An 18,143-nucleotide genomic window follows, 5' to 3' on the forward strand; every position below is an offset into this window, starting at 1 on the left:
GAGCCTTACAGGTGCACACGATGGCCTTACAGGTGCACACGGTGAGCCTTACCGGTGCAACGATGGCTTACAGGTGCACACGATGGCCTTACAGGTGCACACGATGGCCTTACAGGTGCACACATGCCTTCGTGCACACCGATGAGCCTTACAGGTGCACACGATGGCTTAAGTGCCACGATGCCTTACAGGTGCACTACAGGCCTGCCTTACAGGGCACACCGATGGCATTACAGGTGCACACGGTGAGCCTTACAGGTGCACACCGATGAGCCTTACAGGTTGCACACGATGGCCTTACAGGGTGCAACAACCGAGAGCCTTACAGGTGCACACATGGCCTTAAGGTGCACACCGATGAGCCTTACAGGTGCACACGATGGCCTTACAGGTGCACACGATGGCCTTACAGGTGCACACGATGGCCTTACAGGTGCACACGATGGCCTTACAGGTGCACACCGATGAGCCTTACAGGTGCACACGATGGCCTTACAGGTGCACACGATGGCCTTACAGGTGCACACGATGGCCTTACAGGTGCACACCGATGAGCCTTACAGGTGCACACGATGGCCTTACAGGTGCACACGATGGGCCTACAGGTGCACACATGGCCTTACAGGTGCACACGATGGCCTACAGGTGCACACGATGAGCCTTACAGGTGCACACGATGAGCCTTACAGGTGCACACGATGGCCTTACAGGTGCACACGATGGCCTTACAGGTGCACACGATGGCCTTACAGGTGCACACGATGGCCTTACAGGTGCACACCTATGAGCCTTACAGGTGCACACCGATGAGCCTTACAGGTGCACACGATGGCCTTACAGGTGCACACGATGGCCTTACAGGTGCACACGATGGCCTTACAGGTGCACACGGTGAGCCTTACAGGTGCACACGGTGAGCCTTACAGGTGCACACGATGGCCTTACAGGTGCACACGATGGCCTTACAGGTGCACACGATGGCCTTACAGGTGCACACGATGGCCTTACAGGTGCACACGGTGAGCCTTACAGGTGCACACGATGGCCTTACAGGTGCACACCGATGAGCCTTACAGGTGCACACGATGGCCTTACAGGTGCACACCGATGAGCCTTACAGGTGCACACGATGGCCTTACAGGTGCACACGATGGGCCTTACAGGTGCACACTGATGAGCCTTACAGGTGCACACGATGGCCTTACAGGTGCACACGATGGCCTTACAGGTGCACACGGTGAGCCTTACAGGTGCACACGATGGCCTTACAGGTGCACACGGTGAGCCTTACAGGTGCACACCGATGAGCCTTACAGGTGCACACGATGGCCTTACAGGTGCACACGGTGAGCCTTACAGGTGCACACGATGGCCTTACAGGTGCACACGATGGCCTTACAGGTGCACACGATGGCCTTACAGGTGCACACGATGAGCCTTACAGGTGCACACCGATGAGCCTTACAGGTGCACACCTATGAGCCTTACAGGTGCACACGATGGCCTTACAGGTGCACACGTGAGCCTTACAGGTGCACACGGTGAGCCTTACAGGTGCACACGATGGCCTTACAGGTGCACACGATGGCCTTACAGGTGCACACGATGGCCTTACAGGTGCACACCGATGAGCCTTACAGGTGCACACGATGGCCTTACAGGTGCACACGGTGAGCCTTACAGGTGCACACGATGGCCTTACAGGTGCACACGATGGCCTTACAGGTGCACACGATGGCCTTACAGGTGCACACGGTGGGCCTTACAGGTGCACACGATGGCCTTACAGGTGCACACGATGAGCCTTACAGGTGCACACGATGGCCTTACAGGTGCACACGATGGCCTTACAGGTGCACACGATGACCCTACAGGTGCACACGATGGCCTTACAGGTGCACCGATGGCCTTACAGGTGCACACGATGGCCTTACAGGTGCACACGATGCCTTACAGGTGCACACCGATGAGCCTTACAGGTGCACACGATGGCCTTACAGGTGCACACGATGGCCCTTAAAGGTGCACACGATGGCCTTACAGGTGCACACGGTGAGCCTTACAGGTGCACACGATGGCCTTACAGGTGCACACGATGGCCTTACAGGTGCACACGATGGCCTTACAGGTGCACACCGATGAGCCTTACAGGTGCACACGATGGCCTTACAGGTGCACACGATGGCCTTACAGGTGCACACGATGGCCTTACAGGTGCACACGGTGAGCCTTACAGGTGCACACCGATGAGCCTTACAGGTGCACACGATGGCCTTACAGGTGCACACGATGGCCTTACAGGTGCACACGATGGCCTTACAGGTGCACACGATGGCCTTACAGGTGCACACCTATGAGCCTTACAGGTGCACACGATGGCCTTACAGGTGCACACGGTGAGCCTTACAGGTGCACACGATGGCCTTACAGGTGCACACCGATGGGCCTTTTTTTTTTTTTTAATTTGTTATGGATGATGTGAGTCTGAACTCAGATCCCAAGTCATCCCCCCAACTCCAAAGTTAAAGAAAAAGAGAGCAATGTAAAGAGCAGGAACTTGTGTCCTACAACCACACAGTGTCTAGATGTGGGATTGCTAACGGCCAATAAGCTTCAGGGGCAGGCATCATGTCTGGACTTGTAACACGCAGTGTGATACAGCCATAGATTTAATACTATGTGTCAAGTACCTGCCCTCAAAAACGTCATTAAATGCAAACATATCCCATTTCCCCCAGATTTAACATGGAACTCACCAAGAGAAAACTGCAAAGTACAGTTGTCATGAGAGGCTGACATTCCATGTTAAGTGTAAACTAATGCTATGTAATGAAACTACCTTTCGATTCCTTGCTTTGTCTCCTTTTAAAATTCTTACCCTGCTTGCTTTAAGAACCTGAAAACACTGGGTAGAGATCTCTCCCTGCTCTGTCACAAAGAACTCTCCGTTCCTCACCACCAATCCTGTGTAGAATCCCTTTTAGTACCTTGCAGGCCTGGATCCTCCAAAGCTCTGTCCTCCCTGACAGCTCATTTCACTCCTGAATAGCATGTATGCATGTATGCATGTATGTATATGTGTGTGTGTGTGTGTGTGTGTGTGTGTGTGTGTGTATAAAATTTTGTTTTTTGTTTAATCACTTTACAGCCTAATCCCAGCCTCCTCCCCCCTCTCCTGCCCACTTCCTCCCACTTCTGCCCTTTCCTTTTCCTCAGGGAAAAGGAAGCCCGAAGCAGAGTATCAACCCACCTGACACCTCAAGCCACAGCAGGATGAAGAGCATCATCTCCCGCTGGGGCCTGACCAGGCAGCCCAGCTAGGGGAAAGGGATGCAAGGGCATGTAATGGCGTTGGAGACAGCCCCTACTCACATGGTTAGGAGGCCCACATGTAGACACCATGGTGCACATCCGCTCTGTATGTGTAGTGCAGGTGCATGACGCAGTCCATCTATGCGCTGTGGTTAGTGATTCAGTCTCTGTGGGCCCCCATGGGCCAGGCTGGTTGACTCTGTAGATCTTCTTGTGGTGTCTTTGACCCCTCCAGCTCTCTCTGTCCTCCTTCCCACTCTACCACAGGCTTGGTCTATTGTTTGGATATGAATCTCTGTATCTGTTTCCATCAGCTGCTGGATGAAGCTTTGCAGAAGACAGTTATGCTAGGCTCCTGTCTGCAAGCACAGCAGAGTATCACTAATAGTGTCAGGGGTTGGCTCTCTCCCACAGGGTGGGTCTCATTTGGGCCAGTTGTTGGTTTGCCATTCTGTCAATCTCTGCTTCATCTTTAGTCCTACACTTCTTGTAGGCAAGACAAATTTTGAGTCCCTCCTGGCTACAGGAGGTGTCAACTTCAGGCTTCTTAAGCCCTGCTGCTAGGGTCACCTCCATAGATTCCTGGGAGCCTCCCCTGTCCCAGAGATGCTCCCCCCACTGAGTCCCATTCTCTCTTCCGGTCCCCCCCCCCGTTCTTCAAACACCTCATCCATACTCCCCTTACACTCTCCCACCTCTCTCCTCTCCCACCCATCAAGTTCTCTCAATTACTGCTGTTATTCCAACTCTTCCAATAGCATGTCCGGAGTATTTGATGTACTTAGCCACGTCACTGAGCCTGCAGAGGGCAACCACAGTAGAGATGGAGGAGTGAAAAAAAGAACGACCTGATAATTATTGAAAGGTCAAAAATTATAAAGGGTCAGAGAGAGAGAGAGAGAGAAAGAGAGAGAGAGAGAGAGAGAGAGAGAGAGAGAGAGAGAGAGACAGAGGAGTGTGTGTGTGTGTGTGTGTAACTTGGGAAGGGAATAGGTGGATATAGGTGATACGAAGTGGCAAATGAGGTAACAGGGAGGGGGCTTCAGGCTGGGGAGGAGGAAGGGGTTCAATACAAAAGGAGAAAGGAAAAGGAAAACTAATGCTAAGGTTGTTTGATAGTCTCAAGGAATCATATTATTTTACATTTACTTAAAATTATACAACAATACATATAAGACTACAACACACACACACACACACACACACACACACACACACACTCATACACCCTAAAGGAGGTTAAGCTACTTGGGCTGACAATGCACGCACGCACATGCGCGCGCGCGCACACACACACACACACCCCTTAAAGGAAGTTAAGCTACTTGGGTTGACAATGCACACACACACACACACACACACACACACACACACACACACACACACACACACACACCCCTACCTTAAAAGAAGATAAGCTAACTGGGCTGACAATGCACCCCATAAGAACAATATATTAATAAGACCCCAGGACCAGGCATGAGTACTTTGCAGCAGTCGGTCAGGGTAGTCAAGTGATTATTAAAACAATATATATTACCAGTGTAACCCTTGGTTGCCCCTCAGGGGTCGAGGCGACCTCTGTTGCTGAAGACACTTCACACTTAGGGTACAGAGCTGAGATGATTTGGAGCTGTATCTGACCAGAGAGCCTCTCCCCTGCAGTCTAGCGTCCATGATTTCAGACACACCATGAAAGCTGCTCAATCGCAGTCCTACCCAGTTGCAGCACCTCTGAACCATGACAGCTATCATCATGGCAAGATCTGCACAAAGGTGCAGTGACTGTCACTCGCATGTCCCTGGTAACCAGTCCCTGTCTAATTGGAGAGCAACCATGCCTGGTGCTGGAAACCTAGCCAGCTTCCAGGGCATACTGAGGTAATGGATCTCAGAAAAGCATTTACTACCTCCACTTTGGTAGACCAGCACAGTTCCTTACTACCTTCTAAATCCTATCCTTACACCCACAGGTAAATGTAGCTACCATGCTTCATCAAAGAAAGCCCTCCCCGCAGCCACTTTACAGCAAATAGAGACAAGCAAAGAAAACCACTACTGACTGAACAAAGATGCGCCCATCAGTGTACATCACACAGAGCCTGACCCCAGATCATCCGTCCACATCATGGCTCAGGGAATATCACTGAAGAGGGAGTGGGAAGTTAACCCCAGGATGCCAGGGAGCATGCTATGAAAATGACTCTTCTTGAGCTGGTTACATAAACAGAACCAAAGCAGCAAAAATGGATTTGTTAGCATTGAAGAGGAAAAATTTTGTGGCGCTCCATCCCTAGGAAAAAGCAGTGACTGCTGGGAGAATTAGCCTCTCACAGAAGAATGAGCCCCCTTTCCTGGTTGGTTGTCCATTCCAGAATGGTTAGCCTCGAAATGATTTACACACTACCAACAAAAGCATGCTCAGCAGGTTGTGTGTGTGTGTGTGTATTTGTGCATACACACATATACATATTAATATATATATGTAACAGTAATAAAAAGAGGCTATTAATCTGAGAGTGGAGAGGTGTGAGGGGCTTGAAGGAGGGTAGTTAGGAGGGGCTTGAGTGAAGAAGGGAAGGGGAGAAAGATGAAATCCTATTTCAACTTAAAGAATATTGAAACAAATATAGAATGGAGAACAGCAAACTGATGGAAAGGCCATATTACTGAAGAGAACTCCTACTTAACTCACTGAACATGGAGAAGTCGAGCTGGTGCCTACACACAGCCTTCACCCTCCCCACCCCCACTGACTAGTGTTCATGGTACTAGGAGGCCTATCCACACTACCAGAGGAGAAAGGTAAACATGACGTCAGCCACACATCCTTAGATCTACTATGGTGACCTTCCTGCATGATACAGTAGTGCAGCAGTGACGCAGAAGGTGTGGGAATATGTTATTGGATTTAAGACCCACTCATGAGATGAAAACCATGCCTGACACTGTGCAGGTGGCCAAGAACCTGGGACAAGACAGGCCAGGGACCTAGGGGAAAATCAAATACTACTGTTCTGCTAAAGGAATATAGCAATAAAATGACTCAACATTTTGCTGTATTCATAGATCAGTGTCTTGCTTGGCCATCAAGAGAGAAGGCTTGCGCTATAATAAATGGCAGCAAATACGTAAACCCATAGGTGGACAGTGTGGAGAGGGAGGGAGAGAGAGAGAGAGAGAGAGAGAGAGAGAGAGAGAGAGAGAGAGAGAGAGAGAGAGAGAGAGAGAGAGAGAGAGAGAGAGAGAGAGAGAGAGAGAGAGAGAAAAGAGAGGAGAGACAGAGAGACAGAGAGACAGAGATGGGGGTGGGGAGGAAGGGGGCTTTGGAACACTTATAAATGGGATTACTACATCAAACCTCTCCCCTCAAGGCTCAGGGAACTATGTAGAAAAGGAGGCAGACAGATTGTAAGAGGCAGTGGAGATGGAAGGTACCAAGAAAGCGAGGTCTTCTAGACACAACAGGGATGACACACACATGAATCCACTGAGATGTGGAAACACACACAGGGCCTGCACAGGTGGACACAAATGGCCGTCCCTTACCCAGAAGCTATCTCCAATTGATAACCACTTGCAAAGGAAAAATCAGTTTTTTTCCAAAGGAGTCTGACGTGTACACAGATGACATTTAAGGGCTGACTCTATGGCCAGCAGTAGATGGCCAACACAAAATGAATTCAGTGGTATCTTTGAGGCTTTTCTTTCAAAATGCTTTGTTTGGACATTTCTTTCCTCTTACAGGTGTCTTGCTTATAGATTACGGTTTCTGATTTTGTGTTTTTATGAAATTTCTGTGTAAGCAAAATGTGTGTGACTCTGCATCCGTATGTGTTTCTTATAGTTCATTTTGGGTCGTCTTTTTTCTCTTTGTTTTGTCCTCTTTTTTGTGTGTTTATTTTCTAATGAGAAAGAGAGAAAGGGCATGGGTTTGAGTTGGTGAGGAGTGTATGACCTTGGAGGAGCTGGAAGGGAAACAGTGATCAGAATATGAGACACACACACACACACACACACACACACACACACACTTTTCAATAAAAAAGAAGGGAAAAAAATAGAAAATAGAGAGTTAATGCTGTTCCCAGGAAAGAACGGCCCACTTTGTAATCTGTGCTGTTGGCGGTGAAACTGGGACGAGACTGTTGATACATTGCTGTCCAATATAAGTGATTGTGAAGACCTGCTTCTATTTGAGGATATTAATAAGTAACTTTGTGTGTGTGTGTGTGTGTGTGTGTGTGTGTGTGTGTGTGTGTGTGTGTGATAGTCTCTGTTGGTACTGGAAGAAAGAAGATAGAGATGGGGAAGGGCAAACTTGGTACGTCGTCGACATCGGGTGGTGGTTCAGGAGAGCCATCACTGCTTGGTTCTTTTTTTGTGCCAGGATGATTGGGCAGCTAGCTTTGAGATTAATTTCCTGAATTAATGGTCATCTGAAGAAAGCAGGAGGTAAGCATTGCCACAGCACCACAGTGGAGGATCTTAAGTCCCTGAGCACCACATGGGAGAAAGCCCTTTTCCTCCCACCCGCGTCCTCCCTGACTGCCGTGACTTTCAGACCACTGTGTCCCCAGAGCTCAGCCTCAACCAAGTGGGCCTGTCTGGGGCTGGACCAAGGTGGCCCATGTCTGTCCACAGACAGCTGGCCCTCGTTTGAGATTCTTGTTCCCAAGAAGATTATGCGTGCACTGCAATAAGTCAGAGAACGAGTAAGGAGTCGGGGAGTGTCTGCGCTTGTACAGCCAAGGAGTGGAAGTCTGAAGGGAGGAGTCATGTGACTGCATAACTCAGTGCTGCTGCTTCTCATGGTGATGTGGTCTCAAGTGATCCAGAAAGCTGCAACGGGATGCATGGGCAGAACAAATTTCTTCATTTATCCTAGTTCCTGGTTACTTTAAGATCTAAGATGTTTCTTCTGGGGGTTAACGAATGCATTTTGAGCTGACAAGGACTCACCACATAAGGGAGGTGGGGAGTTGGGGCTGCACGTTTGGATGGACATAAAAAGCAGGCCCTGCAAATCTGTACAAGTCCACGCCACGCCACGCGGAGAGCAGAGCAGTTAGTATCCCATAGCCTCCAAGCGTTTGCTATTCAGGTTGATGCAGAGAGAAGGCAAACAGTCTCATGCTGTGGTCCAGGCCTTTGGTTTTCCTGTCTCCAATACCTATCCGGTGGGTCGAGCACAGTGCCCAGGCAGGTGAGAGGGGGTCTAGTAGGCTTGGGGTGCCTACAGACCCACAGAGAGGTTGCAGCATACTCCGGGAAGGACTCTAAACTTTGCGGTTGCCTATGGCCACTTCCTCTGGAGAAGTGGGGAGGGCAGGCAGAGAGGGTGGGCAGAGAGGGTGGGCAGCTCCTGGCTCTGCTATCTGAGGGGAGACAAGAAGAAGGGACTTGCTGAGATGGTTGGTTGTCCGTCACCAGTAAGCCGTCTGAGTGCCTGGGTCTTTCATCCACGTCTGGTACCCATGATGAAATCACTATCAATGTTAACACACCAGATATGAACTTTAGGATCAAATGGAATTCATTTAAAGTCACCGAACATGCACTAGGAACTAGACTCCTTGCCCAGGACAGTGGAGGTGGGTTTAGAGGTGGTTATTGATGGTTAGGTAGAGTTGAAATATAACATGTTTGATCAACTTGAAAATGGCTGGGTCATGGGGGAAGAAATCTAAGGAACTGCGGTATGCAGAGATGTGGTAGAGGGGCTTTTACATTGTTTCAGGATGTCCTACGTCTAGCGGTCTTCAGCCTTTGCTCTTTGTTGGACATCTCAGAGGGCCCTGATCATGCCATACCACCAGTCGCCAGCTGATGGTGCTAGAGGTACCTCCGAGAACAGACCTGCGCACATGGATAGGATACCTACTGTTCGTTTTTTTAGCTTGTCTAAAAAAAAAAAAAAAATATTCACATTACATCCCAATTGTAATCCCTTGCTCTTATCTTCCCGTTCCCACCCTCACTCACTCTTCCGCCCTACTCTCCTCCCCTAGACCTCTGACAGGTGCGGGTCCTCCTCCCCCACCATCTGACCACAGCCTATCAAGTCTCATCTGTATAGCCTGCATCCCCTCCTGTGTTACCACAGAAGCCTCTATGCCAAGGGGGCAGTGATCAAATCACCAGCACCAGAGTTTACTTCAGAGGCTGCCCCGCCCCCCCGCTCTCGGCTGCTTCCCTCTTCCCCACGTGGACAATGAGCTGTCCTGAGCTGTCCATGGGTTCCATCTGAACAGGGGTGGGAGGCGGGTCTATGTTCTCTGTTTGCACTGTCCTTGTTTGGTGCATCAGTTTGTCCAGCACACCCTGGATCCAGATCCACCAGCTTTGCTGGTCTCCTTGTGGGGCTCCTGAGACCCCCAACCCCATCCATCCCCTTCCTTCTCTCTTCCATACAACTAGCAGCTCTTTGCCCAGACTGGGCTGCTATTCCCAGTGTCTGTCCCGATCCCCTGCTTTACACTGGGATGTAAAGTCTCTCAGAGGACATCTGTGTTGGGCTACTATCCCCTTATGAGGGAGTATATACCATGCGTGTCTTTCTGGGTCTGGGTTACCTCACTCAGGATGATGGTCACTAGTTCCATCCATTTGCCTGCAGATTCCAAGATCTCCTTGTTTTTAATAGCCAAATAGTATTCCATTGTGTAAATGTACCATAGTTTATCTATTCTTCAGGCAAGGGACATCTGGGTTGTTTCCAGATTCTGGCTATTACGAATAAAGCTGCTATGAACACAGCTGAGCAAATGTCCTTGTTATGGTGGAGCGTGTTTCAGGTTTATGCCCTGGAGTGGCACAGCTGGGTCTTTTTAAGCTGTACAAAGTGAAACCATGACTGACAGCTAATGCTCTGTCTGCATGTTTCTAATGTGATGAAAGATTTTTTAGCTTGAAATTTTAATGGAAGAAACAGCAATAGATATAACTCACAGAATAAAATCTCGTGGAGGCCCTCAATAGTTTTAGCAGTGTAAAGCACTGAGGGAGAGATAAACCTGTTTTTTATGATCCCAAGTCTGGGATTAGAATGGTCTTGTGAGAGAACAGGTGAGGTTAATCCACTAAAAGACCAACCACCTCATGGGGGAGCTTGATTGTTGCCAGCTGAAAAGATCCCGTGAACAGACTCTGGGAGGAGAAATATAAATGAGCCAAAACCTGGAGGCGGGGGCTTTTGGAGACTTGGAATAGATTTTTGGCTGTTCATCGCTCCGCTTGGAGACCCTCCTAGAGAGAACCCTCAAGGGAAGGCATCAGGGCTCCAGCTCCTGCTGAAGTTCCAGGCTCTGGTTACTCCAGGTTCCAGCAGAAGAAATCCTGCTGATTATGTCAGGAGAATCGCTCCTCAGAAATGATATTCTTACAGTTTTGTTATTGTCTTCCTTAATCCTCTTTTCCTATTGGTTTGATTAGTGACGTATGCTCAGTTAATAAGTTGTAATAAAATATATTGTTTAAGAAAATTGAGCCTACAAAGCACTTTTTTTTTTTACTTAAGTAATGTATTTGGATTACATCTCAGTTGTTATCCCCTCACTTGTATCTTCCCGTTCCCCCCTCCCTCCCTCTTTCACCCTATTCCTCTCCCTTAGGTCTGTGACAGAAGGGGTGTAAAGCACTTCTTAGACCAAATAGTCAGAGAGCTGCTGCAGTAACCACCCCTCCTGTTAGAGCTGGCTTCATGCCCAAGGCTCTGCTCTCAGCATGGCGTGGCCTTATACGGACTTGCAGGGGCTGCTTTTTATGTCCATCCAAACCTGCAGCCCCAACTCCCCACCTCCCTTATGTGGTGAGTCCTTGTCAGAAAAGTCCAGGTGCTTGTCAAAAAGGTGGCTCTTGTAGTGACTTCAAATAACCACAGGGGGAGGCAGTGTGGTCAAGGAAGCAGCAACTGGAAATGCTGGCTACTGTGGACCACAGGTCCTTTTCTCCTGGGCTTAGCCTGTTTGGGAAGCCAAGGTGGTTTCCTTATGACTCCCCAGTTCTTGAAAATACTCGTCAATTTTTCCCTTTGCCAGCAACGCCAGCTTTACATGTTTTATGGTGGATTGCAACATTCACTTTTTCTGTGAGATGATTATGTGGTACAGGTGATGGATGGCGCATAGGGCCGTAAGATCACTCAATTTTCTTCACATGTGCTTGGATCATTCAGTGGGCTTTGTGGCTATGAAAAGATAGAAGTTTCTGGGCAGGGCTTCCGGAATTGCAGCTTTTCCTGCTGCTTATAAGGCTGCTCCATATTCTGAGTAGGTGTCGTCCTCATCACACTTTACACATAAAGTAAGCACCACCGCACGCAGAGGCTTTAGCATCGGTGTACGGAGTCTAACGAAATTAGGATTGTTTATCCAGAGAGCATTGAGAACTCCTTTTAAGATCGGAGAGTCTGAGGCCTTATCCAGACTCAAGGAAAGTCCATGATTTGAAAAAAGAGACAGATGTGACTTGCAGAGTGGAGAATACCGTGCCAAGCGTACTAGAGCTTGGCAGCCGGGAGGAAGAGCGAAGAAGGCTCTCCTCAGGAAGATGGTCTATGGGCCCATCAGGAGCCCTCCTCATCTCCAGACCTGACTTAACCACTCCATCAGCTCCACGCCGCTGGGATCTTAACTTCAGCCCACAGACTAGCACTGTACCCCTTCTACCTTCCTCAAGACTGTTTGACACAAACGATCTCACACACTATTCTGTGCATCTAAGCAGGAGGAGGAAGGCCTTATGTTTGGCCACTGACTTGTTATTGGCCCATCAAGTCTCTTTTATCCTCAGGGTCCCATCCCCCACCCAGCCCTCTGCTTGTGGTGTCCTGGACTCTATCTCTTCTTACCTGGTAGAATTTCCTAGGATAAATCTGCAGCAAGCGGGGCAAAGGAGTTCATAATTTAGACCCTAAATACTCAAGAAACCTAACCCCAAATTTTAGCAAAGACCAATTTTCTAACAACAGTTAACAACAAAATGCAATAAGGATTATTATGTTAAAAACAAGGAAAAATTGAGAGAGACTTAAGGGTAAAAGAAAAGAGTCAAAGTGTCAGAGAAAGAAAGGGAGTGCCACCTCTGTGTGTGTCCTGACATGCCTAGAATCCCCAGAGAAATTACTCCATGCATCTCCAGTTAATGAGCCGTGTCCCCACAAACTGCTGATACTCTGAGAATGGATCCAAGAGGCCTGGGAGATGTTGTGAGCTAAGAAAGGATGTGATATAACCCAGCGTCACTAAGGGGAAGATCTGTAGACACACATTCTTTCATCGCTCTCACCCGAGAGTGTTCTGCATTTATTTATTCTTTTCTCAGGTGATTCTAATTCTCCCTGAGCCGGGTTTGGAGTTGCTGGCAGGACGTACAAGGTGAAATGGGAAAAGGCACTAAAGGAAAGGTAATTACCTCCAACCACCCACACCTGGCAGCCGGCCCGGCCTCTGTGCTCGGGGCACGCACTTGCTTTCCCTGTGTCCACTGGCACCTGGCGGTTCAAGGGCGCAGCAACTCCCTTCAGAGCCACGGCTGTGTTTCCCTTCAGAGCCACGGCTGTGTTTCCCTTCAGAGCCATGGCTGTGTTTCCCTTCAGAGCCGTGGCTGTGTTTCCCTATCTTCCTTGTTCTCTCACTAGAGAGCCTGAGAAACACTAGTCCTTCACCAGGGACCAAACTAGAATTTTCCATGTAAAGAGCAAGCTTGACATTTGTTTGTGTTCAGAAGAACCAGGCTGTTGGAAGCTCAGGGAATGTTCAGTATTTTCTAGTTTGTCTGAGTTCAGAGCAAAAGGGCTTGGGCTACTGTTAACCCCAAAAATGGGAAAAGAAAGACCATTGATCCAAATCACGGCCAAATTTGTTAAAACAAGCAAGCAAGCAATCAAAGCAAGCTTTTTTATTCATGTATATGCCTGCCCATAAGGTGGGGTTTGAGAGATCAGCACTGGATGTAAAAAACACAAGGCTTTTATAATTTAGGGGTGGGGGCTCCAAGTGGGGGGACTTCGTGGGCAAAATAGTCGTGGTTACAGGATCAGAATATAAAGATAAGAAGGTAGGCCTAAATGACCTCTTGAAATAAGACACAGGTTGGGGGGTGGGCATACCAACCGGTAGTCATAACAAGGTAGCCATAACAACCTTCTGGAAACAAAGGCAAGGTTGCAAGATGGTTATAAAGAACTGTTTTGGAACAGAGGCATGATTGCCGTTCCTGGAACAGGCAGTAGAAAACCATTTGTAGTTAATGGTTGCTCCCTCCCACTCAATAACTTCCTTCCCACTCCCAAGTTTAGTGGGCCACACACAAAAGGAAGATGTGAACACAGGAGGAGGACACATTAAGATGGTGACAGTGGGAAATGGATGGGGTAAAATTCACTATATCAATGTATGAAACTCAGCACTTGGGAGGCAGAGGCAGGTGGATCATTGTGAGTTTGAGGCCAGCTTGGTCTATAAAGAGAGTCCAGGACAGCCAAGGCTACACAGAGAGACCCTGTCTCAAGAAAAAAAAAAGAAAAGAAAAGAAAATGGAGAAAACTCATTATTTTGATTTGTAGACTGAGTACTTCCATACACATGGAGAAATTATTTTATATATTAACAGTAGAGATAAAATATAAATTATAAATGACATTACTACTTGAAAGAATAATGAGTAGCTATAGGCAACTTCATAACAACTGATAGAGTGAAAAATCCTTGAAAACACAATTAGCAAAAATGAACACGTAAAGAGACATAAGCCTAGATAGCCATGAGCTGCTCTTTTGCTATGTCCACTGGCAACATTCCCCTTTTGTCTTAACACTAATTTACATGTTTTTGGATAGGCAAATGTGATTAAAGTATGCAATAAATTTATTTAAAGTAATGGAGAAAATCTGGAAAAATCTGGGTTGGTCCAAGTCAACCAGTTGACAAACTTTAAGAGCAGAAGTGAAGCAGCTTTGGAGAAGAAATTCTGTGTGTGGGTTGTAGCTTTGTCTCACACTCCAGCCTACACTCCTGCTCTCTCTTCTTATGGATTTCAGCTTTGCCCACTACACTGCACAGCCCCAGTAAATCATGTCTTTGCAGTGACTCGCTTTGTCTCACATTCCAGCCTACATTCCTGCTCTCTCTTCTTATGGATTTCAGATTTGCCCACTGCACTGCACAGCCCCAATAAATCATGTCTTTGCAGTGACTCCCTGAGTGCACATTTCCTACTGGCTCTGTTCTGCTCTTGAACCCAGGCTAAAACAATCCCTAGAAATACTAGGAGGATTTAGCTCATGGCCCAAAACTTTTCCACCTGGGAATGGCTTAACTGGTGAATCACATTAAACTCTTAAGACATAATTTTGGTGACAAATAATCTCTTCTAGAAAACAGAGGGAGCAGGGATACTAACATAGACTTGGAGGAAGTTGCAGTGAGAGGGAATATTAACGCTGTAACCATGGATGAAAGACTAGGGAAGCCTCGGGAAGCCTGCCAAGGGCCACACAGCCAACTTCTGACTGTCCAGCGGTGTGGACCTCCTCTCCTGCTGACTACATTGTACATGGAAATGTAGCACATTTACAGAGGGCCCTGGATGTCCCGGGGAATGTGTGATAGTGAGCAAGTCCAGTGTTGAGTAATTCTTGGGACTATATCCAGCAAGAACATTAGACTTTAAGCAAATCTTAGTGACTTTAAAATGTGTGTGTGTGTGTGTGTGTGTGTGTGTGTGTGTGAGAGAGAGAGTATGTGTGTGTATGTATATGTGTGTGCATGTGTGTGTTTGTATGTATGAGCATGTGTGTATACGTGTGAGTGTGTGTGTTTGTGTGTGAGTGTGTGTGTTTGTGTGTGAGTGTGTGTGTATGTGTGTGAGTGTGTGTGTTTGTGTGTGAGTGTGTGTGTTTGTGTGTGAGTGTGTGTTGTGTGAGTGTGTGTGTTTGTGTGTGAGTGTGTGTGTTTGTGTGTGAGTGTGTGTGTATGGTGTGGTGTTGTTTGTGAGTGTGTATGTAGTGTGGTGTGTTGTGTGTGAGTGTGTGTATGTGTGTGAGTGTGTGTGTTTGTGTGTGAGTGTGTGTGTATGTGTGTGAGTGTGTGTGTTTGTGTGTGAGTGTGTGTGTTTGTGTGTGAGTGTGTGTGTTTGTGTGTGAGTGTGTGTATGTGTGTGAGTGTGTGTGTTTGTGTGTGAGTGTGTGTATGTGTGTGAGTGTGTGTGTTTGTGTGTGAGTGTGTGTGTATGTGTGTGAGTGTGTGTGTGTATACGTGTGAGTGTGTGTGTATGTGTGTGAGTGTGTGTGTTTGTGTGTGTGTGATCAGACAAGAAATGATGGTGCCTGAATGATAGCAGCCTGTGTGAAATGGAACGCAGTTAGTGGAAGACAGAGGGGAGGGAAAAGTATTAGAACTGTTTATTTCACAGTGTTAGTTCTCATGGTTTTACTAACTCGCTGTGTCTAATATAGCAATCAAAACCATGGCACACTTAATAAGCGTAGTTAGAGCTTTCAGGCTCTAGAGTGCAGTCTGCTGTCTGAGATGGCCATCTTTCTTCCTTCTCTTCCTCTTTTTGTCCTTCTCCTCCTCCTCCTAACAGGCTTTGCTTCAACTTAATTAGTGGTAAAAATCAATGATAAATTGTGCTCATGGTAATGAGCTTTTTCCTTTCTTTTCATTATCCTTTGGACATCTCACCACCTACAGACTATCTTAGAGACTTCCATATCCCATCAAAGAACCCATAGTGCAAGTCCCAAAGTACCCACTAGAGCCAGGACAAAGCCACTTGGCTCAGGTCTCTCAGAGAGGAACAGTTACGAGAATCTTCCTGGAGGGTGTGTTTTCTTGGCAAGGTGGTAACTCCTTTTTGCCCCTGGCTGAGGATGAGAAGGTGCACTCTGTTCAAGGATGCCAAAGTGACGGAGCAGGGATGCTGGGCCAATTCTGTGATGTGGTCATGGACAGTGTTCCCTAATGCTTAGACTCAGGCTCTGCTCTTTAGGCCTTCTGGAAGTTCCATGATCCTCCTAAAGACCTTTGATAAGCCCATTTCTTTATCAACCAGAGTCTACTTTCAAGTGATCCTACATTAGCTGTTATGGACTAGCCTCAGGTTGCAATTTACTGACCCTCAGGTGGAGAGTGAAGAGGAAAATTAGATCTGACTAGAGCCTTTGTTTACCTTGGCTTTTATATGGGATACATCAAACATTCATTACCAAGTAGAAGATGTTAACAACCTTTTACTGTGTGAAGAGTCTGTTTCCTTGGGGCTTCTCAGAGGTTGGTTTCCGAGTCCATCTATAAAAATTTAAATTTAACAGTTAAAAGGAAAATCCTGCTTCTTGCCCATTGAGCACATCTTTCCTGAACCTTCCTTTCAGGATGAGGACCAAACCATCTCAAATATCCTGAGGGATCCCTGAGTGGCTGGCCATTCTGGGAAGAACCAAGGAAAAATGATTATCAGTGATAAGGAAAGGCTTCAGTCTATCCATCCCAAGCCTAAAAAGCCTCTGGAACATTTCCGAGTATGTGATTTCAGTCTTCGCTACAATGCCCACTGGGTCAACGTCATGGCTGTTTTCAGAGTGCTGCCCCAAAGAAGAGCTGTTTGGTAATAATTTCTGTCTTTTATCAAGATGAAATCTGACTCTCTTAATTTCTATACACTCTACTGAATTCAATATGACCTCTTTATAAGGATCTGTGACCCTTCTTGTGAGGTGTTTAGGCATCACTTTCTCCTCAAAATTGTCCAACATAAGGACCTCTGTGGCCCCAAGTTCCTACACAGATTTCTGCAATGGAGATAGTATTGACAGGGTTGGGGTCAGGTAGACTGTATCATTCACACCATGTGTGCCCTCAGACAAGTGCAGCCACAGAAACAGTGGCAGTTATCAGGAAGGTAGTATGCTCCCAGCCAGATTGATTTAGCTCGTGTTTTCATTATGTTGGGAGCAGAATTCTGAGGTGTGGAGCAGAGAAGATGTGGCAGTGTATAGATGGCAGAGTTCTGTTTCAGGTTTTGTAGGGTTAGCACTGAGTGTGTGAGGAAGCAAACTATATGGGGAGTGAGATCACAATGGTGCAAAGATGGCCAAGTTTGGCATTGTGCAGTGGGAGGTTGTGACTATAAAGATGGTCAAATATTATTTGAATTTATTCACTGAGAGGTGTGTGTGTGTGGGGGTCTGTGTCCTGTACTCTTCAACCCGAGGAAATCTCTGGACGCCACACTATGGCACATGTGATATAAAGCTGGCTCTCACTTTCTACTGGCATCCCAGGCTGCTATGTAAGACACGTGGCTGCTGTGCTAGAGCTCGACTTACTTCCCAGAGAAGGGGAGAAGCATGGCTGGGCTCAGTTTCTCAGTTGTGCTTGTATCAGACACATGAGCAAATCCATCTTGAACTTTTCATATCAGACAGCAGCCATGCAAACAGTACAGAATGGTTCCAGTCCATATTATCTCCAGCAGAATTGCTCAGTCAACCTTTGTCTGCACACTTGGTCCATACAATTTGGAGATAAACACATATTTATTCAATAACGGAGATAAATATTTTTTAAAAAGCTGTCCTTCCCAGATTCCCCTTGAGTAAATTATTGTTTTTTTTCCAGTTACTTGGGTTTTTTGTTCTTTGTTTTTGCCCCTTAATGGTTTGCTACAGTTGCAAAAAACTGCTTTGACCCACAGCTCGTCTGAGTAGGATGCAGCATTGCCCAGTGCCTGCTCAGGAGGTGGGCACAATGGTGGGGCTATCCAGACCTACTGTGCAATGAGACAACTACTGCCTCCACTTGGTAGGTAATGAAAACAAGGACAGAACG

The 18,143-nt window shown here is 47.3% G+C and overlaps 2 protein-coding genes across 2 annotated transcripts in view; both read right to left on the reverse strand.

Moving 5' to 3' along the window:
* Positions 1 to 12,892, reverse strand: part of Lelp1 (late cornified envelope like proline rich 1) — a 29,370-nt gene extending 16,478 nt beyond the window's left edge. Inside the window, exon 1 of the mRNA XM_051156934.1 lies at positions 12,743 to 12,892. Coding sequence (XP_051012891.1) covers positions 12,743 to 12,892 — 150 coding nt within the window. The remainder of the gene's footprint in view (positions 1 to 12,742) is intronic.
* LOC127199503 (cornifin-A) overlaps positions 1 to 18,143 on the reverse strand; it is a 219,034-nt gene that overhangs the window by 9,163 nt on the left and 191,728 nt on the right. The window lies entirely within an intron of this gene.

The sequence above is a fragment of the Acomys russatus genome, chromosome 15 (genome assembly GCF_903995435.1).
Source record: "Acomys russatus chromosome 15, mAcoRus1.1, whole genome shotgun sequence".
Lineage (NCBI taxonomy): Eukaryota > Metazoa > Chordata > Mammalia > Rodentia > Muridae > Acomys > Acomys russatus.